This window comes from Sinocyclocheilus rhinocerous, unplaced genomic scaffold (genome assembly GCF_001515625.1).
Source record: "Sinocyclocheilus rhinocerous isolate Xijiao unplaced genomic scaffold, SAMN03320098_v1.1 scaffold314, whole genome shotgun sequence".
Lineage (NCBI taxonomy): Eukaryota > Metazoa > Chordata > Actinopteri > Cypriniformes > Cyprinidae > Sinocyclocheilus > Sinocyclocheilus rhinocerous.
Window position 1 is genome coordinate 2,045,171 of NW_015630021.1, and position 26,788 is coordinate 2,071,958.

General features: G+C 37.7%; 1 protein-coding gene and 1 pseudogene across 1 annotated transcript in view; one reads left to right on the forward strand and one right to left on the reverse strand.

The window, feature by feature from the left end:
- Positions 1-642, forward strand: part of LOC107739631 (riboflavin transporter 2-like) — a 2,540-nt pseudogene extending 1,898 nt beyond the window's left edge.
- A 4,467-nt stretch (positions 643-5,109) lies between these two features.
- LOC107739553 (nuclear factor of activated T-cells, cytoplasmic 1-like) overlaps positions 5,110-26,788 on the reverse strand; it is a 39,802-nt gene continuing 18,123 nt past the window's right edge. The window contains exons 7-10 of the mRNA XM_016551705.1: positions 21,612-21,667; positions 17,993-18,125; positions 16,319-16,957; positions 5,110-6,736 (exon numbers count right to left, since the gene is read on the reverse strand). Coding sequence (XP_016407191.1) covers positions 6,681-6,736; positions 16,319-16,957; positions 17,993-18,125; positions 21,612-21,667 — 884 coding nt within the window. The 3' untranslated portion in view covers positions 5,110-6,680. The remainder of the gene's footprint in view (positions 6,737-16,318; positions 16,958-17,992; positions 18,126-21,611; positions 21,668-26,788) is intronic.

Sequence of the window (26,788 nt, forward strand, 5' to 3'; positions counted from 1 at the left end):
AAAACAAAAATAACGACTTTATTCCACATTTTCGTCTCTACTGCGTCACTTGTGGATGCACGTTCACGATGAATGAATGTCTTACGGGTTTGGAACAACACGAGGGTGAGTAATTAATGACAGAATTTTCATTTTTGGGTGAACTAACCCTTTAACTTACTACTCAACACTAACACTTTGTTGCATTCTGAACAGGTCCTTAGTGTTGATGGGACTTCTCACTTCCATTGGCTCTCTTATTGGAGTTTACATTATGGGCAAGGCTGTGATGAGTCCATGTCCACTGCTAGTCAATGAGACCTCTGGAGCCGTCATTATTGTGAGTACTTGGGACCTGTTTGTGTTTATTTCTAATGTAAGAAGCATTTTTTGCTTGATCTATTTTATTATTTCTTTTTGTATATTCACACTGAGTAATCCTGTGTTTTCAGGTGTTGGCGTGGTTCTTTTTTTATCTTCATCCTATCTTATGTAAAGGTGATTGTTGCTGTCATCTTGCGAGATGAAGGCCACAGCGCTCTTGTGTGGTGTGGAGCTGTAGTGCAGTTGGGCTCAATGCTGGGGGCGGTGACTATGTTTCCTTTGGTCAATATATATGACTTTTTCACCTCAGGTGACCAGTGTAACACTAATTGTCTATGAGATATGGGTTCTGTAAATAATATTCAAATTAATTATATTATTACTATTAATTCTTAATTGTGGAGCATATGTAAAATATTATTTTTCAATTAGCCTTTTAGTCAGAAAGAAAATTGGTTTAAAATGAATATAAAAATAGTAATGTAAAAAAGTTTTTTTTTAAATGTTGATAATTTTGTATACTATGCAGATGTTTTACTACATATATTAACAATGTTTGTTAAGTGGTTTACGCTGATTCATTTTTTTCTTTTTATTTGCTTACTCGTCCATTTAGTTGTTTTTAACATCCTAATCACGACTCATTCGGAGTATTTTCAATGCCAGATTTGCCAGAATCGTCCACTAGGAGGCGGTAACGGTCTACAGTGAATTTAGATAAGTTCTCACACAGGAGCAGTTTTACTAGATGACCTCAGTAAACTACCAATGTTTTTTTTGTTTTTTTTTGGTGGGGGCCTCAAAATGTCTTAGTTACCTTATAATTATTTTTTTTTTTTATCAGCAAAATCTGATAAAATGCATGAGTGACGCATTGAATTTCCTACTATGGATAATAAGCAAGGTTTACATTTCCCCCTCAACAATGGTCTAAAATGATCAAAAAATTGTATATTGGGAAATTCATCAGAAACATTTGCTTGAGTTACCTTTAAAACGATTGTTTAGTTGTTAGGAAAAAAATAGAAAAGACAACATAAAAAAAAGACAACATCATTTATTTAGGTTTCTTTCCTTTAAAAAAAAGTTAATTGTTAATGATTCTACATGATTATTTGAGCGTATTAACAGCTCTAGTTTCTGTTCATAAAAAACAACCGGAAAACGAGCTCATGTTTTTGTAATCATCTCACTAGAAGAAGAAGAAGAGAGAGAGAGAAAAAAAAAATGGCCTTTGCAGGGTGGTCTCTAATATTGACTTTGACAATGAGGGGCCTTAAAGTTAGAAAGTTTCATCATGCTAAGGCAATGAATTGGGTAGATAAGGTCTTAAAAATCTGCAGTGTTATAGATTTATTTCATTGCAATTTCAAGAAGATTCATAGTCTTAAGTCTCCTCTGCAACTGCTGATATTCTAATAAATGACTGAGAACAGTCTGGACAGAACAGCCACCATCTTGCTTTGATCCAGCGATCACATTATCAAGAGAGAGAGGATAATAGGAGGACGACAGTTATATGTACTAGGATGTGGAGGGAGTTCAGACTCACAGCTCTTCACTACACGGGACAGTTTTCACACAATGATAACTGTGACCGTTAGCTAAGGCCGTTCGTCTTCTTGGCTCTCTAACAATCCTCACCCAGGCAGCCAACTAATAGAGTGGCTATTTCTGGGCACTGGCTTTGATGATCCACCCCACCCTGACTGTGCGTTGTCACCATGGCTGTGTGACAGGGGATTCAAACCCATGGAAAATATTCCTGTCTGCCTGGCAGGTGTCACAGGGTGCTTGGCTCAAAGCCTGGATACAACAGCTGCTTCTACTTTGATCCATTAGTTACTACTCTGGAAGTTCAGCTCTTCTGTGCACATGGGGAAGAGATCTTAAGCATTTTTCACGATTCCGTTTCAGACGATACTGCCACATTTTTAATGAGCCGTTGTGACTAGGGTTGAAACTAGATCGGTGAAACGGAACATTAGGTCAGGGTTTTATACTCTTTTTAAAGTTTGGACAAAAGACTTGTCAAATAAATCATCTCCAGTTTTTATTCTTTATGATTTTTAGGACCAATAAGAAACATCTTGAAGTATTTTGTCATTTGATTTTGGTCCAAAAAAGTTAACATCAATTACTATCAGTCTGCTGTCACAATTAAAGGGTAGACGGGGGCTAGTTGTCACACTTTTAACTCCAGTGAATATTTCTCTTAGTGGGCTTATTTTTGAAAGTCAGTTTTATGTGTCCACTTTATTTTGCAATATGAAAGTAAGCTATTTTCTGTGAATGTGCAAGACTTCAGATTCATTAATAGCCACTATATGAAAATAACAAGAACAACAAAGTGCAGTAAATGGTAATGCAACTATTTGCACTAAAAGCCAATGTGTTTATGACTACTTGAATAATTAAAATAATATGATGACAAAAACCAGTTTGCAATATCAAGCACGATAAAAGGCCTTTTTTGTACAGCTAAAATAACCGACCTTATAAAATAAACCAAGATAAAACAACCAATCTTTCATTAAAAATAAAGGTGGATAGACACATACCTTAATGCAGGGATGTCTAATCAAGTTACCGGAAGGCCATTATCCTACAAAGTTCAGCTCCAAACCAAATTAAACACACCTGAAGCAGCCATCAAGCTCTTCAGAATTACTAGAAGCTTCCAGATATGTGCCTTGGAGAAGATTGGAGCTCAAGAAGGTAAATCTCTTTAAAAAAAGGGGGTGGACACTCATGCCTTAAATTCTTAACTACAAAAAAAAAAAGAGAAAAAAAGAAAAGGCCATTGAAAATGTATTGCTCATGAAAAAATAATTTATTCAAAATTTTCTTTTTGTGACAGCATGTTCCAATGGTGGTCAATATATGAAGTTGTCACATTGCAACCCATCATTAGGCTAATAAAAGTTTTCAGCAAAATTTAAAGCATCTTAAAGTTGTTTTGTGTGCGAATTTGGAGCCCCCTACAGTTAAGTGAGAGATATTCACTGTGGATTGCTGTACAACTGCATTTGCTGCTGCCATAAAGCAATCCGCCCTTTCGCAGAATTTCGTACCTGCTCACCAAACTTACATACACACAGAACAGACACCCCAGACAGCAACATAGTGTTGGCCCAGATTCGGCCCACATATGGCCCGCGTGAAATCCATGCGGGCCAGATGTGGGCCGGATCTGGGCCGACACTGCATGCTGTCTGGGACTTGTGGGGAGCGTGCGAAAGAAACAGAATCCATTTGCCTATAAGTCAGTGTGCCATCAGAATGATTTTGAAACTAATATTTCAAGGTAAAAACTGACACACAATTGCTTTAAACTAGGGGTCACCAAACTCGGTCCTGGAGGGCCGGTGTACTGCAGAGTTTAGCTCCACCCCTAATCAAACACACCTCAACCAGCTAATCAAGGCCTTAGGTATATTAAATACATCCAGGCAGGTGTGTTAAGGCAAGTTGGAGCTAAACTCTGCGGTAGACTGGCCTTCCAAGACTGAGTTTGGTTACCCCTGCTTTAAACAGTTTCAATTATGAATAATTGACGACAGGCCATTGAATTATTAGAAAATAATGCACACCCGAGAAGTGATGATGCGAAGTGGAGTGTCTGTTACATATCGGGTGTGCATTATTTTCTAATAATTCAATGGACCGGAGTCAATTATTCCACTTATAGCGCGGTTACCACACCTTTGTGTGGTTACCATTGCTCAGATGTTGTATTTAAAGACGTTTGTCAGGTTTCTGTCCTTATTGTGTGTAGGATGAATTTCTCACGCATCTCAACACCGTTGCTACTTCCAAAACATCATTTTAGATGTAATGGACGCTTGAGCTGTTGATTGTAATTCAGTTATTAATGCAGTCATGAGAGAGATGAAGCGTGTGTGAATTACCTGAGCCTGTGCGTCTCTACTAATAGCGAAACGGTAAGTTTGTCTGCTTCAAGAACAGCGCTGTTATTACCTCAATAGTGAAAAAATGTTCTGTAGCTTTTAAGTTGCTAAACTATTTTACTGATAAAAACGTCACAGCAGTGCTGACGAGACGTTTCTGTGCACGTGTATGTTTCAGTCATGTGTGTGTTTTTAACATGGGGTTTATAAGGGAGAGAGAGCGGGAGAAATGGAGTATGTGCTTTCCGTACATAACAAAACGTAATTTTGTGGCAAAAACATGGAAATAATTGGTCGTTTATCTTGTTGTTTACTACATTTGCTGGGTCAGTGTCTTTGAGGGTTTTATTTATTTTGCTGTTGTATGCTGCAAGGACCTAACTGAAATCGTTTGGCGAAGTGATATGGACATGGTAATGCGGTCAAGACCTGCCTGGAACTACTTTAGCCGTGCATTTCCCTGAAAATTGAACGTTTGTAAACCAGACAGATTCAAGCATTCAGCAGCCCCTTAGTATAAATAGCAAAAACCAATAAAAAAAGAAATAAAAGCAATTAGTAAATTGTATACATTTAAAAACATTAAAAACATGTCACACATTGTCCAACCTAACATTTGAAAATATTAAGGACACTTTTCAGTTAAAATCCTTCATTATATAGTTGACTCATATCTTAATGTGTCTCGGTTTTATTTTGCTCAGTTGTTACTCAACAGCTATAGTAAAAATATAAGATTTTTTTCAAACTTTAGATTGAAGGATTCACTGCAATTTAAAAGGTTTTTGAACTAGTTATCATATAAATACCTTATCCCTATATTTGTATGCATATTTTACACCACTCAACAACACACCTCTAAAAGAGCCAACAAAGCATGAATTTATTCTGCATATTTTGGTACTGAAATGTAAATGCACCATAGAAATGTGACTAGCATGGGTAAATTGAATACATATGCTTGCAAGTAAAACAATCTGTTGTTGTCATTGATACCTTGCGTAAGAATATATCATGTTAGGTCTGATTGTCAAGAACAAACAACAACAAATGTTGTATTTCTGAGATCCCAGTACAGAAAAATACAAATTAAAGTGCATACATTACCTAACAACCTACAGACAGGATACAATGTACAGGCAGTAAAAATCCCTGTACAAAAATCTCAATATATGCTGAGAAACATGCATTACATTTATAATTAGAGAGGACAAATACATATAAAAGTATTCCTACTTAATAAACACTTTAAGGCACAGTGCAGTAAACCATCAGGTCATAGAGGCAGTTATAGTGAAACATATATTCAGCTGTTCAGAGGCAGTCTGAGAGAGCGTAGCCTAATCTGAAACCATTATCTTGCCTTGAAAAATTGCTAGAATAATATTGGATGGTTGACAAATGCCAGTCCAGTCCAGTCATTCTCTGGTCACAAAGTTGCTACCAAATGTGACCATAAAGGGAATAGAATTGCTATACTTCCCTTATGGCTTGTGTTTGATTAATTCCAGCTCACTCCAAATAAATAATTCTATTCTATTCTATTCTATTCATTTCATAAAAAATTCCAGTTAACAAGTACATATCATACCTGATATTACAAAAGCTATAAACATTGGAATGGCTATTCAGACATAAGCACAGACATCTGCTGTCAAATGATGAACAAAATAACAGTTTGGCATAAGCTTAAGGCAAATCAATAAGGCTGTTCGGGCTTACAAACAGGTCAAGGCTTCAAAATGATGTTCGAACAAACATCTCCGGAATGGCAATCAGTCATCAATGTTTTCTTAATGAGGAACAGATAGTTCATGTAACCACACGTATTTGTGCCATTGGATGATGAAATGTAACAAAAACACAAATAGACAAAAGTGAGCATTCAGACCTGCACACCTGCTTTCACATATGCATGCATCCAAAGCAAAAAAAGGTTTAGTTTATAATTTAGAATTGTGCATGCATCAACTGCACGTCTGGTTTTTGGCCTGCAAAGTTACTGATTTGTGACCAGACTTGAATGTTCTCTGATACGCAAATGTTCTTTTTTAGAAATATACATGGTTGTGTATGGAGAAAGACGTCAAAAACTGCACTTACGGTAATAATTTAAAAAGCTACATTGAGTACAAGAGAGTAAATAGGAAAGCAAAATGGAGACAACTTGGTCCACAATAGCACACGCTCCGTTTCGCCAGGATGTACTGATAAATTCAGAAATGAAGTGCACTTGCGTTTTTCTGTGCTTTTAGGCTGGTTTTCAGTCCCCCCTGTGGAAATAAAACAAGCAAGGTTCGGTGAGTTCCGACGGCCTCATATGAATTGGAACTCTGAGTGCATAAGGTTTGTTTGTTGAATTGGTGTTATCAGAGTCAGGCCTTGCTGATTCGGATCTTCTGTCAGAAATTTGGTATGCTGAAGAGTTCATGATTGCTGTGGTCTTCTCAGAGGGACCTTCGGCTGCTATGCATGGCTGTGCACCGAGATGCTGGAGAGATCGTTCCTGATGATTTCGTTAACTGTGAAAACAAGTGGAAATCATGTTACTTTTAGGCTACACCAAAAACAAACAATTCATCTGCAATAGAAATCACAGGAAAATTTTGCTAAATGCAGTTTTACAATGTTTAAACTGTTTTTATGCCCTGATAGCAGCATACTGTATGTCACTGAGGCATCTATTATATGTGGATGATTTATGTGAATGATGTATTGTTTACATGTAACACTGCACTAAAATGTTCTCTGTTGCAGATACAGATAACACATTGAATAGTACCTATTGAATTCACTCTTTTTAAGGTGTTTGACACATATGCACTTTTAAACAGGCGTCTCACAAACACACTACCATTCAAATGTTTTAAAAAAGTATCTCTTATATCTTTCATGCTCACCAAGGCTGCATTTATTTGATCAAAAGTACAGTTAAAACAGTAATATTGTGAAATACTATTACAATTTAAAAGACCTGTTTTCTATTTTAATATATTTTAAACTAAAATTGATTCCTGTGATGGCAAAGCTAAATTTTCAGCAGCCAATATTCCAGTATTCAGTGTCACATGATCCTCCAGAAATCATTCTAATATACTGATTTGGTGCCCAAGAAACATTTCTTATTATTATCAATGTTGAAAACAGTTGTGCTGCTTAATAGTTTTTTTTTTTTTTGAAGAAATCGTGATACATTTTTTTCAGGTTTCTTTCATGAATAGAAAGTTTAAAAAAAACAGCATTTATTTGAAATAGAAATCTTTCGTAACATTATAAATGTCTTTACTGTCACTTTTGATCAATTTCATGCATCCTTGCTGAGTAAAAATATTAATTTCTTTTAAAAAGTAGTGTATGTGCACTCAATTAATTCAAAATATAATGAGTCAGTATGAAACTATTTTTACTTTTCTAAGGAAAAGGAATTTAATTTCAAATTTCCTATTATAATTTCTACATATATAGCATCTAGAACCCCAAACAACAACAGTAAATATAACTAACATGAATAAAAGTAAATCAAATCCTCAGAGTGTCTTCCCTGAGACTGAGAGGAAGAAAGATCAGAAGATCTCATGCCCTCTTATGGAGGTCCCTGCAACTCCAGCTGTCTGTTATCTTCCTGCCCTCTATCTGTCATTGCTTTTTCCCACACACTAGAACCCTGGCTCCTTCTGTCAGCTGTGTTCTTTGGCCTGAGCATGGGAAGTGACTTAGTATGGCTTCAGGCTATACAAACAGCCTGGCACTCACTTGCTGTGTGATAGCAGGGGAAAACGGATGAGGCTGCCTCTTAAAGTTAGCATGTTAGCATATTAGCGGCAGACGTATTATCTTACTCTTAAGGCCCATAGGGAGCATTGAATGACCAACACACAGCACATCACCCTTCCCTAAATGTCTGTATTTCAGTTTTCAAGCCTTCAGTGGTTTGTTGCAAAACATTTGAGCCTTTTAGCTCTGAGAATAGTGATTTGCTTTCACGTTTCTTTGCTAACGGCTCTCAAACCTCTTAGGGACGTAGATAGGCAACCATATCGTTTGCTCCATCTGTTTCAAAACAGCACATTCCTCTTCCCTTACGATCGGCACAGACCGCTTTAGCTGGCCTTTGAATTCTTTAGCATGGACGTAAGCACCTGCAGGAAGCATTTGATAACTATTAGACAAGCTGTGTGTGTTTTTCTCATTTGTGGTGAGGAATATCATCCTCAAGATTTCTGCATCTTTCTAATGGCATCAAACCATTAGTTTCCTTGACCACAAATTTAATGGCAATCTATACATAAATAACCAGTTCTGTGTTATGCTTCTTTTATATCAGTGATGAGCCAATGAATTGGCATATTTAAGGTCATTTTGAGATTATTAGCACTGAAAGTCTTTTGTCAGTTACAAAATCTAACAGTGAACACATACTTTTTAAGTTCAGGCCAAATGTTTGTGTATTTTGTGTAGAATAGTGTTTTTCATTAAAAATAAAATAAAATTTACACTTAATTTGCCATTCTTAAATTGAATTATTTATAACATATCAGCATTATCGCTATCCTGTTTTCTCGATATTTAATTTTTTTTATAGAAAATTCACTGCCATTAAAAATGTTTGGGTCTAAGGTGTTTAAAAAAAATGTATCTTATGCTTACCAAGACTGCATTTATTTGATCAAAAATACAGTAAAAACTAATACTATGAAACATTATTAAAATGTAAAATTATTGTTTTCTATTTTAGTATATTTTAACGTAATAAATTTTTTGTGATGGCAAAGCTGAATTTTCAGCATTACTCCAGTCTTCAGTGTCACATGATCCTTCAGAAATCATTCTAATATGCTGATTGGTGCTCAAGAAACATTTCTTCTTATTATCAATGTTGAAAACTGCTGAAACTGTGATACTTTTTTTCCCCAAGATCCACTGATGAAATTTAAAAGATATTGGAAAACCCATTTCAGTTTGACCACTAGTTTGTACTAGTGAAGAGACACTAGTCACAAGTCCTTATACGACCTCTAAAAATCACGTAAGCCTTAAAATCCTAACAATCTAAAGGCTGTGACACAAAGAGAGAGAGAGAGGGAGTTTGAGCAGACACATGTGGGCTGAAGGCGGTGGATTTCCTCCCCTCACGTGTCGCTCCCGGCCAAGACCTGGAAGCCTGCTGAGGAATTCCCTGCAAATGAACCATGGCCTTCATGCTCCCACTGCAAAACTTCCTAAGGGACTGAGAAGTGGTCAGGAATGCTGACATTCCCTCTAAACAATGAATCCGAATCCGTCTTTCATCTCCTCATGAGGCACGGCGCACCCAGCCTACTTGACCTCGGCCTGACACGGCCTCTTCCCAGGCTCCTGATTTCACTTTTTCTCCAAACTTACACAGGATCATTCTCCAAAGACTGCAAGAACTATTACTCGGAAACACCTTACACCATCAACAACATACCTAAGAAAAATTGGGAACAGTCAGCCGACAAAACATTAAAAACTGCACTTAAATTTACCCCATATGCAAAATACCTGAACTCTAACCACTGATATACAGAAATCGAAGCTGGAGGAATATTTTTCACAGCCTTATAAATATTAAAATCCCTTAAGATTTCATATTTGCGTGAGCATAAGACCATATGATATGCTACTGCTAGTAGCATTTTGACTGAGTAGCACTAATACGTGAACAGGAAATGAATCGATACGTTTTGCTGAATTATGGGGAGAAAAATCACACGTGGACGTGCCACACAAACACCACTCCATGCTGAAACAATTAGGAACCTTTGACAGTTGGGAGTAAATTACGCCAATACGTCTTCTTGAAAAATTTGGTGAGCAGCACTGACAACTGCCATGGGAGTTTGGACATTAAAACGCAGGTCTCTTGAATCACTAGGTTCCCATCTGTCAAAACAAAGGAGGTTGGGAAGAAATACCTGCACGACTGCACACATGCAATAAAATTTTATTCACATGATTTATGGTGAGCTGGACGTTGGCGAAAGCATCTTTTAGAGTCTAAAAGACTACTAAATGAACTGCAGGGACAGACACTTTGTAGTGGAAAAAGATCTAAGAATAAAAATGTAAAACTCAAAGCACTACAAACAAAATAAATATTGAATATTAATGCACAATACAATTTCAAACACACCAAACACTACATCATCACTGAATCACACCAATCACACCAACACTAATCACCCAAAAATATTTGGGGTTGGTAAGTATTTGTTATTACAAACAAAAAAAAACCAAAAAAATAATCAGGTGAATACAGGCAGTCATTAGTTCATTTCTAAATGAATCAAATGAATCAGTGTTTTGGATGATTCAGCTGAATAAATGATTCAATGATACTTTCTGTCTGAATGAGTGAATCTCTACCACTAATGCAGACTGACAGTCTGTCTGGAACAAACACAGACAAGTGGAGTAATACAAATGGTGGGACACTATCAGCCGATCAGAACTTAGAATATAAGTAAATTAGTGGACCTTCTAAAAGATAATAGGTTCTTCTGTGGTAATATTACTGGTAGTACATATGTGAGAGCTAGCTAACCATGACCTATTGTGTCATGGTCCAAATACCCTTGCTGTGATGACGAAGCATCTACTAACACTTTCAGCATTCACCACGTGTTCAGATTGCACCAGATTCAGCGCAACTCTACTATAACTCTTACTATGTTCACAGCTCCTTTGAGGTTTCACCTTTCACTGACCTGATCATCCAAATACAGATGAACTGTGTTTTATTGTGAACTCAAGCTTAAGAGAGCATGCCAGAAAGAAAGAGTACAAAGACAAACTTGAACATATCCAAAAGCAATCAAGATATTTGTGTTGAGCGGAGAGACTCTAGGGACTCTGTTATTTTGAGCCAAGATGACAACTTACATTTGAAGAGGTCTCATTTTGTTCAGAGTGCTCATGGTAAATAAAGACGGCCTCAGTACGTGTTGACACATGCACTAACATTTTGAAAAGACCAAGGAAACTTTGATTGTTTTCAAGTCTCTGTTGGTCAACAATTTTGGTTTGGGGTTTTGGCTAAGGATAGCAGCTAGTGACTCATGTACTGCAATGCTGCCTTTGTAGACTGGTGGCAGTTGCCATAGGATACATCTCAATTTGCTGCCACATTTCGAATGAGGATTCTAATGAAAGGACTTCAACAAGTGATAAGTGACTGGATACACAATAATAAAGCTGAAATATGAGACACTGCTTTAGGCTTCATATCAAACTAACAAGCATTTTTTGACTTTAGCCCGGTGCTGTTTGAGTTGGCAAAAAATAGTCGAGACTTACACTTCATAACCTGATAAGCTTAGCATGACTCAAGAGGTATTTCAGCACGTGATAAATGATTCAGAGTAAAGATGATGCATGGACAGAGTTTATAGAGTGTTCATGAATCAATGCATTAGCCAGTTAAGTTTTATTAGCCTCTGCTTGGGAAAAAAAAAAACCTGGACATTAGATGCCATTTTCAATTCAATAACACATTAAAAATGCTAGACCATTTAGCACTTTAAAAACAGGAGACTATTTTTTAAAACAGCATCTCCAACAATTGAGCATGGTGCTAGCAAAGCCAAGATCGTGGGTTCAATACCCTGGGAATGCAAAACCCATTTTTGTAAAATAAAATAAAGCTGAAATAGAATAAGTATAAATATTAGATGAAAGACTTCTAAATGAAAATTAGAAATGTTGGTTTTGCAGCTGAAATAAGTGTAAGCTGAAGTACTAAAATTAGTAACTGGACATGAAAAAAAGAAAAAACTAAAGCTGAACTAAAACTTTAACTGAAATAAAAATAAATGAATCCTAAATAGTAATATAAAAAAACACAAAAGATAATAGCACACAACAAAATTATTAAAAATATAACTAAAATTTAAATGAAAACTGAAAGTATAAAAAAAGCTAATAAAAATAAAAATTCTAAAAGTATGTAAATAATACTGAAATAACACTAGCACTGGTAAAATGTATACAGAATCTTCCACTTGAATGCAAAGTAAGTATAACTTTGGATAGAAGCGTGTGCCAAGTTCATAAAGGTAAATGTCTGAACATTTAAAACCAAACAATTCTGTTCAGACCTGCTTAAGAAAGCATGGCATGAGCCATCCTGAGTCAATTGGATGTTCCATTCCATTCAGTGATTCTGACATTTAAATAAAAAGTTCAGAATTCATATCTTTCAGACTAAATTAAGAAATGAAGTCCTTCAATTAGTTTATAAACAAATATATATATATTTTGTATATATACTATTTATTTTGACAAATGCACCTCTTGAACTTTGATATAAAGGTCTCATATCTCTGGGATTGCTGTTGTGACTATGACTGGGAAGTGAATATGTGGATGTGAGGTAATCCAAGAACTTGCTTCCTGCTGGACCAGGATAAGCGGCAGCTGGATCCGTGTGATAGAGGCCGGAGACCTGGCCTGCTCTCTACCTTCAGGAAACAATGGGGGAACAAGGAACTACCAAACAATTATCCCACCAATGCTGTTAGCCTCATTAAGGGGTCCGTAAGCACCAAAACTCCCAGAAGTCCAAACTGTTTTAATCAGCAGAAGACAAGAAAAACAGACCCCGGGTCAGGATCACAATCACACTGGGATTTTTCATCTACGCAATGACCGGCAACATAATTGACTCACAAGGGTATATCTTCCGCAGAAACTATGTTAGCTTGACCAAGTACCAGACCACAAGATGTTTTTGGCCTTTGCTACAATATTAGCAAAATTACGATACTGTTAGTCATCGACTTGGAGGTGTCTACCAATGTCTAGCCAGTCTTGTCCGCTCTAACACTTACGTAAGCACCCACCAAATGAGATTATTTAAAGGGATAGTTAGTTCACCCAAAAATTCTGTCATCATTTACTTTTGTGAAACATAAAAGAAAAAAAATCAATTGGGTCCAGTATTGTTTTGGACCCCACTGACTGTCATTGAATTGGCAAAAACTGCTAAAAACCTTAAAATGTCTTGGAACAACATGAAAAATACTTTAATATTTCATAAACAGGACTAAAGTTTACAGTGCTTTTTAGTTTCGAAAAACATTTCCACTATTTATGGTCATAAATGAAGAGTGTATTGGCTAAACAACACAATTTTTCTAAACTCACCATGTTGCATAAATATATTTCACAAGTCGTCACTGTACTTGCTCAATGCTTTAAACGTTCAAACTGCTCACCACTCCTACATGCATTTCTTAAAGGGGTCATCGGATTCCCATTTGATATAAGTTGATATGATTCTTTAGGGTCTTAATGAAAAGTCTATAACATACTTTGGTTAAAATTTCTCAATGGTAGTGTAAAAAACACATTTTTTACCCTGTCAAAATGAGCTCGGTTTTTAGCAAGCAATTCTAGTCCATCTTGCTTTAAATGTTAATGAGCTCTGCTCACACCGCCCCTTCTCTTCTGTGGGTGACGAGCAGTACTGTTTACTTTAGCCGCGAAACTTGCTAACTAGCATATATTAGGAAAGGCAATTTGCAAAGATACATAAAAAACCTTATACTCACTTCTTGTGTAGATGAAGCTCGATCACGAATGATTCGCGCGAACATAGACGCATTTAGGCAGATCGGGGATCACCGCATTCCCTTCAAATCGAAAGTAATGTTAATCCTCTGCGTCTTCAGCGGCTCAGATGTCGGGAGTAAATGACGACTGCTATGTTCATTATTAAATCCAACAATAAAACAACTTAATCGCTTAGGAGACATTCTAGGAGACAATCAGTGTCCCCACAGGCTAAACTGGAAATTTTGTTGTGGTTTCTTATGGGGAACCCTGGTCTTGGAGTCACGTGGTGTGGAGCGGTTCCCGTAGTGACCCCCTCCTTTACTGCAGGGTCTACTGCTTTGGCTTGGGTCGAGCTGGATCGCTCTTCCTGGCAGAACTCAAGCCACAGGCTTGCGTCGGCAGTGGCCAAGTCAGTGTGCTTTATTGCAGTGAGGCCCCTCAAAGCTTACAGCTGGTGAAGGCCAGGAGCCAGGCTCGCAGCCAGCTTTTGTAAGAGTTTCCATGAGTAAAAGTGTTTGTTACCCCTCCTCAAGAAGCAAAGGAAAACAACAGAAGGAGCGTATCAGAGGAAACAATGAGCAGTAAATGAAGACTGAAGGATTGGTTAAGCGGTTGGTTGTGAAGTTTGAAAGTACCTTCATCACACCCGACAGCTTATTCAAGTATATAATAAGAAGTAAGAACATCTTCAATGATAATAAGACAGCTAAAGCAACAGAAAACCTCAATACTAGATAGACCGACAGCTGTGCATGATGGACGACGGTTTTGTGCCTGTAGAAAAGTGCCTCTGTTTCAAATCAAATTAATGAGAGTGGTCGACAAGCTCAGTGAATGCCACACCTGACAGAGTCCATTACAGCTACAATCTAGAAGAAATGCAACCCCAACGTATAATGACACGGGAAGCCGTGTTAGCACTTGGTAAAATGTGTTATATTTTGCCAGGGGAGAAATGACAGGTAATCATTTTAAAAAGCAAACCCATAAAAAATCCCGCTCTCACTCCATGCATAACTACTTGTCCATGTTTCCGCTTAGTTTGAGTGGTATGGACTATATTTCAACCGCTCAAATGAATGAAGACTTAAGCCTCTTCTGGAACTTAAGGAAACCACTATGGCATCTGTAATCCGCTATCCAACATCTTCTTTAAACTCCAAGAAGAGAACTTAGATCACTAGCAGAATGATTCAAGACAATTTCCCTCACTAAATTAGGGCTGAAGGAAGGAAGATACTTAAAGGTTTAAGAAATGCTGATGGCCCATCATATGTTCAATAGTCTTGAAAAGCTGCGGGTTGAATGCTGTCCAGATTATTTGTATATTCCCATGATACAAACTTAATGACATTGCTGAAAAGAGACCACCTGTTGGGCTTGAAGCACCATGTGATGTTTTAGCAGATCTTTTCATTACCAATAATGTTTGGGCCTCTGCGAATACACTAGAGAGCCATTAGTCTCAGTGTCAGTACACCCACAAACCAGCCAGAGACCTCCTGATGCATATTACAGGCAAAAAAGTCAGGGCACGCAGGGTTTTTAATCAGTTGGCCTGGGGGAAAAAAGTTGTGTTTACAAGGATAAAATATTCACTGGATTTGCCAAAGTTTGCCAGGTTAAATGAGTATGCAAATGGTGCTACTTGGGTATCGTGTTGAACCTACTGCTGCACTTTGGATGAGGGATATTCAATTTAATACAGAAAAAGTGGTCAAAGGCACTCAGAGTAGTCACAGCTATAGGGATACAAATTCAGATAAAATAATATAGAGAGATAAAAATAAATATTTAGAGATAAAAATAAATATTTTTATCTCTATATATTAAAATATTAGTTAGTTTGAATTGTTATTATATATTTCCAAATTTTTCAGTTTTTACTGTATTTTTGAGCGAATTCATGCAGTCTAAGTGAGCATAAGCGACTTTTGAAAACATTTAAACAACTTGCCAACCCCAAACTTTTGAGCGGTAGCGTATTTGTTCTCTATATTTGTTTGCCGCTTTGTTTGAATTTTGTCTGATGAGGATAATCCCATCCTGAATGAAAATTGACAAACTGTAATTGGTTGCATTATGTCTCTTTTTGTTGGTGGTTCTAGGCCAGAATAAGCTGCGATGTGGATCAGACTTTTTGCCATTTAGTCAAAGATCTGGCTACAACTACAAAACCATTATCTATTAGCTTTTATGATTTGTCAGATTTAATATTAAAATTCTTCCATCTGTTGAACGTTTCTTCCACAGATGCTTAAAATTTAACACAAAAGTTGAAGGGAAACCGATGAAGTCATTCATTAACTTTCCAGTTAATTTAACTTGCGCTCTCGATATATTAAACATCATGGAACAGTGCCGCTGTCGTTGTGGCGGTACGGTTAGTGCTGCATTGGATCTTAATTTTGTGAGGGAGCACTCAAGCAAAAACATCAAGCAATTAGAAACATCTGTTGGGCATTACATCACCAGACTACGATGCACACGGTCACTAAATTTCGCTGGAATATTGCGCTGTCACTTACCATCATCTAGGTACATTTGATCCAGTTCCTGTGGTTCCTGCTTGATGCTGACAGCCAGCATGGTGGGGGTGTCTCCCTCCTCCTGTAGGAGGGGGGAGGACCCACTCCTCACCGGTCCTTTGGTTATCTGAGCTGCTAACGCAGAGGCCTCGCTGGTGGCCTGTGATTGGGTCAGGCTGTGGCTGGGAGTGAAGGGGAGTTCTGGTGCGGAGTTTGGGGTGGAAGGATGGGACCCTGGAGAGGATGCGGCGCTTCCTGTTGGGTAGAGGATGGACTGCGGGTAGCGTCCGGGTGTGGGCTGGATGGTGGAGACGTGTGGGACCGTTGGAGACTGGGGGCCTAGGTTCGATCCCGCTGATAGACACTTAGTGGAGAGGTGAGGTGGGGAAAGATCCTGTAGTTTGGGGCTGGTGCTGGGGGAGGAAGAGCAGGACAGGGAGGTGGGCTTTGCCGCCAGTCTCTGAGGGCTCGATGTGAATGAACCCGTGACACAAGGCCTTAGTTCTGAGGGCATCATGGGGGTCATTGCCGGGGGGCTGTAGTAGGGCTTCGGATGCAGCACCAACCCGGCGGGATGGAGCGGCGCACAAACCTGGGGGAGGTCGTAGTCATCGTGCGGCTCTGTTTTTATGGTTGGAACTGGGAAGGCGAAGGGGAAAAGAGAGCAAAGAGAAAGATCAGATGAAGAAAATGGGGGAAAGGAGAAAAACGAATAAACACATGTTCCGGGTTCATGTGACTTTATGCGAGCTAGCACGAGTGAGTGGGTTTGTGGCTAGGATACCCACAGCGAAACAAACATTCTCATCAATGAGACTATGTGTCTGAGGCTACGCGCTCCCGCCCAATTGAAAATATTTAAAGAAAGAGGGAAAAAAGGGATGAATCATCACCACAAGAGCCTTCCAGCTGCTTTCGAAAATAAAAGGCCTATTTTTTTTGGATCTGCCCCCAGTGCTAATACCATATAAGCGTGCATTATGAAATATTTTTATATTTTATTATTAATTATTTAAATCAATAATTAATTATTAATTTGAAATAAATAATTCAATTATTACTTAATTATTAAAAATAATAAAAAATAATAATAACACTAATTATTTTAGGGGTCCTTGGCCACAACCTGAAGACTGCCCTAAAAAGATAATGTTTAGCTAAATGTTTCATTGTTCCACCCACATTATAATAAAATATGCTGGACATATACACTGCATCATCTTTATAGTGTCCAGTCTAAAAAAAGACAGTACTGCAGTGTGAGTGGGACGGCCTGCAGTTGCAGTGCCCACACTTCAGGAGACAGGGTTGGGACAAGCTGGGTCTGACTCAAGCCTTTGAACCACCCACTGGTTACGCACACTGGGCCTGAGGGAATTTGCAGTGGTTAGGACTTTTCAGATGCCAAGTCTTTTTTTTTTTTTTCACCTGGCAACCAGTCTGGATTTGAATAATAGCATTCACATACTGAACCCCACCCTGTCACTGCCCTTCCACTGCTCCCACAGCAGGTATGGAAAAGAACACATTTTATGGAAATGATTTTAACAAAGAAAAAACTAGCAACAATTCCATCTACTAATAAGGCTTCAGAATTTCTTCTGAATTTCTTCAGTCACAGATTGGAAATAAAGGAGTGTGTTAGAATTTAAGTAGAAGGAGGTGATATTTTACCGTTTGTGGGCAGGTATGTGAAACGCTGGTACTGGCTTCTCTTCCGTTTGCCATTGCACACATAGAAATTAACTTGAACTGGACTGGATATTCTTTGATTCCGGTATGGTGGGACGTCCACAAGCAAAGCCACCTGAAATGCAAAATATGAACTGAAATAGAATCGGTTGAGCCAGTGTCAAGTCAAGTCACCTTTATTTATACAGCTTTAACAAAATCATAGTGTCCTTATTTAGCACTAGTCAGTTCAGTGTTTAATAAGTTCTGTTGAATAACTGTGTAAAGTTAATCAATTATGAACAAGTTCGATTCAGCGATAAGCAGCTCAACCAAAGTAGCTCTACCGAAGACAATAGTGTCCATTTTCAGTTCAGTGTTGATTCAGTTCAGTTCAATAACTGTGAAAAGTTCATCAGTTATGAAACAAGTTCAATTCAGCGATAAGCAGCTCAACCGAAGACAGTAGTGTCGTTATTCAGCTCAAGTGAGTTCAATGTTGATTCAATTCATTTTAATAACAGTGTCGATGTTGTGAAATTTGTCAATTATGCACAAATTCGATTCAGCTAACAAGCACCTAAACAATATAGTGACATTATTCAGCTTAATTCAGATCAAGTTATCATCAAGTAGTGTCACTGCTGTCAAACAAAGGTTGATGTGCTGGGCTGGTCAGGATGCTCAAACAAACAGAACAATGTTTTTATAACACCACAGAGCCACTGGGTGAGTTACTTCTAGTAGTCCTGAATAATAAGCGTCGAAAATAGAAGGTATTTTAACACAATCAGTTGGAATGGTTTCATCAGGCATTTTAATGAATAAAGAGTTTCAAGATACCAAAAGCCTTAACAACACTGTCTCCATTATTCAATCTCACACCATGTGCTCCATCCAACAAGCATCCAGCGATTGTGGCTTTGTGAGCTCGGGGCAGATGAGGTTCAGACAAACCAAACTGCATGCAGCAGACGGTGTTATTTTTGCGCTTCTCACCCTGAATGAGAGAGTGTCCGGGGACTCGTCCAGACAGTTTATTTCCCCTGCGCTTCTCCCCTCTCTGTCTCCAGACACCACTGAACTTTTGACCGCTGAGCCGTCTGTGATTATAACTACAGTATGAGAAAGGTGCTGCTAGTGTCAAACTGTCTATCTCCCTCAACCTCTTTTCCTCCACCCTGAGATGAACCCTGTGTGGCTGAGAGGAGATTGATGGAGGTGCTGTACAGTAGCCAGAGAGGAAGTCATCAGTCTTCTTGCAGGTTTTAGAACCATGTGCAGGTGAGCTCCCCGACTATTTATATTAGCACATCGTCTTAGCCGCAGAGCAATGCCAGACCAAGCACAATGTGTTAGAGAGAATTTCATCCATTAGTCTGATCCGCAGCTGTGCTCAGGACCCTTGGCCCACAGCAAACTCCAACAAAATTCAGATTTACCCCAGTAAAAAATACTTAAATGTGTTAAAATAGCAACAACACACCCATGTACTTATAAATCCGACATGAACTGTCTTTCACAACTCATTTTACTTTTGTAATGTGACGCATTTCTGAGTGAAACAGCATATTCACTGAAAAAAAATAAGGCGATTTAGGTCATTTGGCAGCCTCAACTTGGTTACGCCCAAAAGAAGCTATTTTGGTTATACGCCTACAGTTCTTATCTACTTCAATTGAGAAAGACTGAAATCTCCCAAACTGTGACAAACATGACATTTCATGCTACAAAATAGTAATAAAATCTCAAAATCATGTTTTATCTTTATGTTAAATCTTTTAAGTTTTTATCTTTTGTCTTTATCTTAAATCATGCTGAAAACTATTTTTTAGGCTGGTTCAGTTAATGCACATGTATTCTACTATTTAAAAGTTTGGGGTCAGTAAGACTTTTTTTATTTTTTATTCAGCAAGGATGCATTAAATTGATCAAAAGTGACAGTAAAGACTTTTACACTGTTAATGACAATGCATACTGTTCTTTTGAACTTTCTATTCATTAAAGAATCCTGAAAAAATATATAACTCTTTCCACAAAACTATTGAGCAGCACAACTGTTTTCAACATTGGTAATAATAAGAAATATTTCTTGAGCAGCAAATCAGCATATTAGAATGATTTCTGAAGGACCATGTGACACTGAAGACTGGAGTAATGATGCTGAAAATTCAGTTTAGCCAACACAGGATTAAATTACATTTTAAAATATAATAAAACAGAAAACAGTTATTAAATTGTAATAATTCTATTTCACAATATTACCATTTTACTGTATGTTTGACCACACTGAATACACAGTGCTATTTAGGAGATCAAAAGCAAAAGAAAAAACATTTTAAAAAATGATTAAGGCCATTTTCTTTATGAATTTTATGGAGCCACCAACTGAATAGTATTCCTCTGATTTACACACACCACATTCTAGCAACAAATTTCAAACGTTGGTGTTTATATGAAAAAGTATTGTGACTTTAAAGAAGATCATGCTTAATCTTCTGTTTTTGTTTTTTAGATGAATGTGCCGATTGTGAAAAGACAAACAAATCCCTCCAAAACTTCAAAAAAAAAGGGCCGCTGACACAAGCCAGCTTACCAAACTAAAAGAGCCATGTGGTTTAGACTGTGTGAGAAAATGGTTCACATTAAATAAATATACATATACACACACAGCAGGGCAGGGAGGGGCAGAAATCAAAGGCGTCCTTGTAAAAAATTGTCTAACACATTAATGCTCCATTCAAACAGATGGTCCCCATTCACTCGCTAAGCACTGAAACCAGGCGTGGAGGCTCTCATAAAGTTATGAACCAAGAGACACCAGACAAAGGCTAGCTTTCAGGGAGCTTTTGGCTCAGGCAGGGAAGAAACAAACATGAATTCATCCTAAAAAAATATGACAGCCATAGAGCTCTCTTCATTTTATAATGAACACATGTACTCAGACAGAAGCTAATAAAATGTTGCCATAAATTTGAAGGAATTTTAGCTAGCTCATTTTCTGATAGTGGGACCCAAACTTGCATTTGAAAGTTCTGCCGAGAAGCAATTAAAGTGTCACTACGCAAATAAAATGCTAAATAGCTGGTGCTTTTGCCTTTGATTAAAATATTTGATCACATTCCGGAACTTTATTTTAACTAAGTCTGTTTCTTAGCTAGGTCTAAAGACCTTTAGAATGGGTCTCTTCCAACAGTCTGAGCTCTACAGACAGTCATGTGCTACCTAACAAGTGTGTGTGGTGTGGGGAGCAGGTGCAGTGATTCACACACAAACACTGTCTAATCCCAGAGTCTAAACTGTGGTCCCTGAGCTCTCACAGAAAGAATCTTCCATAGAGAAAACAAGGAGGAGGTTTGCATGTGCGAGTGTTGTTGTGTGTGTGTGTGTGTTTCCTCCCGAGAGCAGAGAGTAGGGCTCAACTCGTACATTATATCCGCTTTAGACACAAAAAAAACAACCTGTTTGCCTCAAACACAATACAACAAAAAAAATCTTACTTTTAAACTTTTTGTTATATATTTATGCATTTATTTATTTTATTTAATTAAGATATTTGTCAGGATTTCATCTTGCTTCCTTTTTTGGTGTAAAACTAAATGGTGAAAAATGGGAGACTTACAGATTTGGATGATTCTCTGTTGACTTTGGCCTCCATTTCCCATATGTGATGGCCATCTGCAAATAATAAATAAAAAAAGAGCACAAATTTATAGCATATTATTAACATTCACCTCGCATATGCAAAGGAATACACCATAGAACTTCAATTCTGAATTCAAGATTCAGATATATATATATATAATCTATATATTATCATACAGTGATGGAAAGCAAAATTGAGTATGAATAATAATAACTTAAAAAAAATCTATAATAATCATCATGATATTTTATTTACATGAAAATTAAACATACAACTATGCATAGTTAGTATAGATAAATAGATGAATCAAGTTTTAAAGGGATGAAAACAAAAGATAAATGTAGGAGAAAGATGTATTTTGTTGTTTTTATGAATTTTTGGTGCAAATTAGTGTCACTTAATATGCCAATATGTAACATGGCTAATACTAAAAGAACATTACCCCATGGTTTTCCTATTTAGCCTGTCATGATGTTTTATATATATATAATTATTATTTTTTTTTGGTGCTGTCACTACTCAACATAAAATCTGGGTCCTGAAGCAAAATCAGCCGAGACCCGCTGCCGCAGACAACCTCAGTATAACATTAAAAAGGCAGAGATCCCAAAAGTCTTTCTAGAGCTATCGCTATACTGCAGTCAGCCTTGCGATTACATCATGTCCTGTCTGCCTCTGACCCGCTTGGGCAGATGGGGGGCTGATGCAATCCTAATGATCTTACCAGAGCCAAGAAGTGTGTGCGTGTGACGTGCTTTGGCTATAGGGGGACCAGTCGCTTACATCAGCCCCTTGTGGAATCTCGCAACTCATGACAAATAGTGTCTGAAGGGTCCAATAAAAGGCCCGGTAAATTCTGCTTCAGATAATGAGCAGCGGCTGTTTGGCTAAAGAACGTGGGGCGTGCTTATGCGTCACAGACTCTCATCTGTCCTTTCTCTCGATCGCCAATCTCTGGCTTATTTTCTCCTTATTATAAAAAGTTTTATTTAACTATTTTCAGCCACCGGTTTCTCAATGCAAACAGGCTTTCCCACACAAATGTTCGGGAACAAAAGACATATTAAGGTTTCGTTTGCTATTTTTAGTTAAGACAGCACTGAAAAGACGTTTTTACTTAGGCTGTAAAAGCAGGAGAAAACCGCAGGGTAGTTTGGTCACAGCAGCGACCCGCTAGGGCAAACCACAGACGCACACATGAAAATATAAAGCATCAATGTGTCTAAGACAGAATAAAATAGAGGAAAGCAAGCAGAAGAAAGAAGGGAAATTCTTCTAATTTTATTTAAAACAATAGACGACACATCTTTTTAAACTTTCCATTGGCTCGTCTGCTGTCGTAATTGTACATAATTGCATATTGCTATCATACATTTCACATTGATGATGCTCCTGGGTTTAAACAGAATGCGGTGGAAAAGACTGTATTGGTTTTCCATGCTAATTTTCTATGACAAATATGCTCCAGTAGACCCTGAAGACTGTATTCCTAGACATTGAGTGCTTTATTTAAACCACTGAGAAAGATCAAATGTATTGTTCTCACCTCGTTTAAATAATTATACGAGGTCCCAAGCTTCAAGTCAGACAAATTGCTGGTCAAATTTCAAGACAAATGACTTGTCAGGTTCTTATAAAGTTACTCAACAGCATATGCGATGAATAGATCAGAATAGCATCAGATTTAGAGGCGTGCTAACAATACTGGAGTAACGTCTGATTGCGATGACTCTGGCATCGGGGGTAATTTTCCATTGGAGGTTCGCAAACTATTCCAGACATATTATTCAGACTTTAAAGATGGAATGCTGAGACTATTTTGATTGCATTTTAAAAGAAAACTTAGACAGTGGGGTCTAGTTTTCGTGGGCAGACAGTGAGGGGATCCCAGGCTAGTTGCGCTGCGGTCTGTGATGTGGTGGAACGGTCTGTCATTACTGCTGGAAGGTAATGTGATGCTAGAGGGAACCTCCATTCCCACTGTCTCCTTCTCTCTCTCTCTTTTGGTCCTGCTCTTTTTCAGATCAGTTCCAAGGAGTTAGTACCACTGGCGTATGCGGAGTCAGCGGACAAATATATTATGGTTAAATTTTTCCATCTACAGTGATTTTACTCCTCATTTTTATAAATGACATATACATTACAATTCAAAAGTCATTAAGTTTTTTTTTCTGGAAAGAAATGAATACCTTTATTCAGCAAAGGTGCATCAAATTTATCAAAAAAGTGACAGTAAAGACATAACGTCACAAGATTTTTATATCAAATAAATGCTGTTCTTTTGAATTTTCTATTCATTAAATAATCCTTAAAAAAAAAAAACCACGGTATCCAAAATAAAATAATAAGAAATGCTTCCTGAGCACCAAATAATTGTATTTTAGAATGATTTCTGAAGGATCATGTGACTGGAGTAATGACTGCTGAAAATTCAGCTTTGGCATTACAGCAGTAAATAACATTTTAAAATATTAAATTGTAATAACAGTGTACAATATTGCTGTTTTTCTTGTATTTTGATCAAATAAATACAGTCTTGATTTCTTTCAAAAACATTTAAAAATCTTACCAACCCCAAACTTTTAGATGTAGGAGAAATATCAAAATGACAATTTATCAGTAAAAAAGTTCAAATAAACAGAAGAGAGAGAGTTAAATTGACCAAAATCACTGTCTGTCTCCATAAGTGATACTATTTCAACCTAATACAATCTCTTGTGTGTGACGCCACCACTTAGATGAGGCCTTGAATTATGGATGGGAGAGACAGCAAGATGAGGTTTTTTTTTCAAATCTCTACTCTAGACTTTCTTCTCAAGCTCAGCTCTTTGTAGGACTGCAAGAAACAAATATTTTGAAACTCAAATTAAATATACATGCAAATTAAAGTACATTTGATGTATGCTAGATATTGTATAATAGTCTAGACTCTAGAGTAAAAAAAATACAGAATAAATGTTAACATTTATTTGTATTTTTAATACATTTTATACAGTTACACTAATGATTATGTTGCTTTTAGACCATTGTTTTCATATAATATATAGCATAAATTATATAAACGTCAATTTGCACATTGTTGGGAAAGATGTGGAATGTCTGATTAACTAAAGAAACACTGTATTCACCTGATGAATCAATTTCAATCCTATCCAATTAATACGGCAGCATGACATGGCCTTCGCAGAGAAGACAGTCCCAGAATGCACTGCAACAAGCTTAATAGCAAATCCATTATTATTGATTAGTCACTGCAGCTCTAATTCTTTGTAAGTAACTTCACTCTGTTCCCCATCCTCCCTTATTTTGCGCTTTCTCTCTGCAAAGGTTCAATCTTTTCTCTGAGCCTTCCCTCCAGTGGGACGTCTCTAAGTGCTAGTGCAGGACTGTGGAGCCTGTGGTCATAAGAGCCCTCTTCTCTACTCTGACTGAGCCATGAGAGTGGAATACCTGCATGCTCTCCGCGCTGGAGAACTGATGAGGACACACTGTACTTCATCTTGACAAAGAAAATCCTCTTGCCTACGACTCAGCCACTGACCACGTCATATCAGAATACTTGCTCAGTGAGATGCAAACAAGTCCATTACCAATAAATATCATGAGCTATTTTTCTTGAATGCCAAGGTCAACCTGACATATTTCAAATACTAAACTTTAACTAGATTTTACATGTGGTTACATGTATAAAATCTGCCGCTAACGAATGCTTGCCAGGGTGTTGCTATGCAATTGCTAAGATATTCAGATTGGTTTTCAGACGTTTCTATGTGGTTGCTAGGGTGGTTGCAATAATGGTCCAAGTCAAAAATGCCCACCCCGAGTCTCTATGATATTCTGGTCTCTAGATATTGCTTTTGATCACAAATTTTGGCGAAAAATTCTGATCACTTAGAAAGCCGCCAGTTCCGCAATGATTTACACATTAAAGTTTAAAGGGATAGTTCACCCAAAAATGAAAATTCTGTCATCATGTACTCACCCTCAAGATGTTTCAAACTTCTATGAGTGTCTTTCTTCTGTTGAACATAAAAGAAGATATTTTGAAGAATGTTGGTAATCAAACAGTTGCCGGTAGCCATTGACTTCAACGGTATGGAACTGGTTACCAACATTATTCAGAATATCTTTTTTTTCTGTGTGTGTGTATATGTATGTTCAGCAGAAGAAAGACACTCATACAGGTTTGTAACTACTTGACAGTAAGTAAATGATGACAGAATTTTAATTTTTAGGTGAACTATCCCTTTAATACTAAAAGGGACAGTTCACCAAAAAATTAAAAAGATGTTGTCATTTACTCACCCTCATGTCGTTCCAAACCTGTATGACTTATATTTTGAAGAATGTCTCAGTGTTATGATGAACATCATTCAGAGTCCAAAACAACATTGGACCCTGTTGACTTTCGCTGTATGGACAAAAAAAAAGAGAAGAAGACATTTTTCGAAACAGCATCTTTTGTGTTCTACAGAATAAGGAAAGGCATTCAGGTTTGGAATCACATGAAAGTGAGCAAATGAGTTTTGGGTGAACTATTTCTTTAAGTATTAGGTACTGAGTATTACCAATAGCTAGTGATGCTTGTCTCAGCAAATACCACTCAAAAACTAACTTCAAAAGCAGAAAACTCTTTCTGGATCGGCTTTTACTTGCCAAACTCCCCCTAAGCCCAGTTCAGAATCGAAAGCCCTGCTGTGCTGTTGATTAGGGTGGGCCACAAAGAAAGAAATCTTAGTGCCTCGGGCGGTCGGGGTAGTAGGCAGTCAGGGAGCTGGGTGGTGGTGGTAGTGTGCGTCCAAAAGCCTCCCACAGACTGTTGTGCTGTAAACATACACAGATGCGGCAACGCAGACCTGCACGCCACTGCATTGTGAATAGACTCCCTTGTCCTCCCCGAGCTACAGCGGAGAGCGATCCCCCTCCTCTGGGCAAAAGGGATCAGCGTATGGCACGAGAGAGAAAGGGGAGCACAGGCTGGGATGACCCTAATTGCAGATGCTCAAGCGAGCCAGTTTTCCAGAACGTGCTAATGAACAGCAGCTGTGGAGACTTCAGGCGAGGAGCGCTGCTCTTCTATGCCACGTTAAAACACTACAATGTTCTAAAAAATATCCATTTTCATTGCGTTTAAATGAAAAACAATAAAAGAC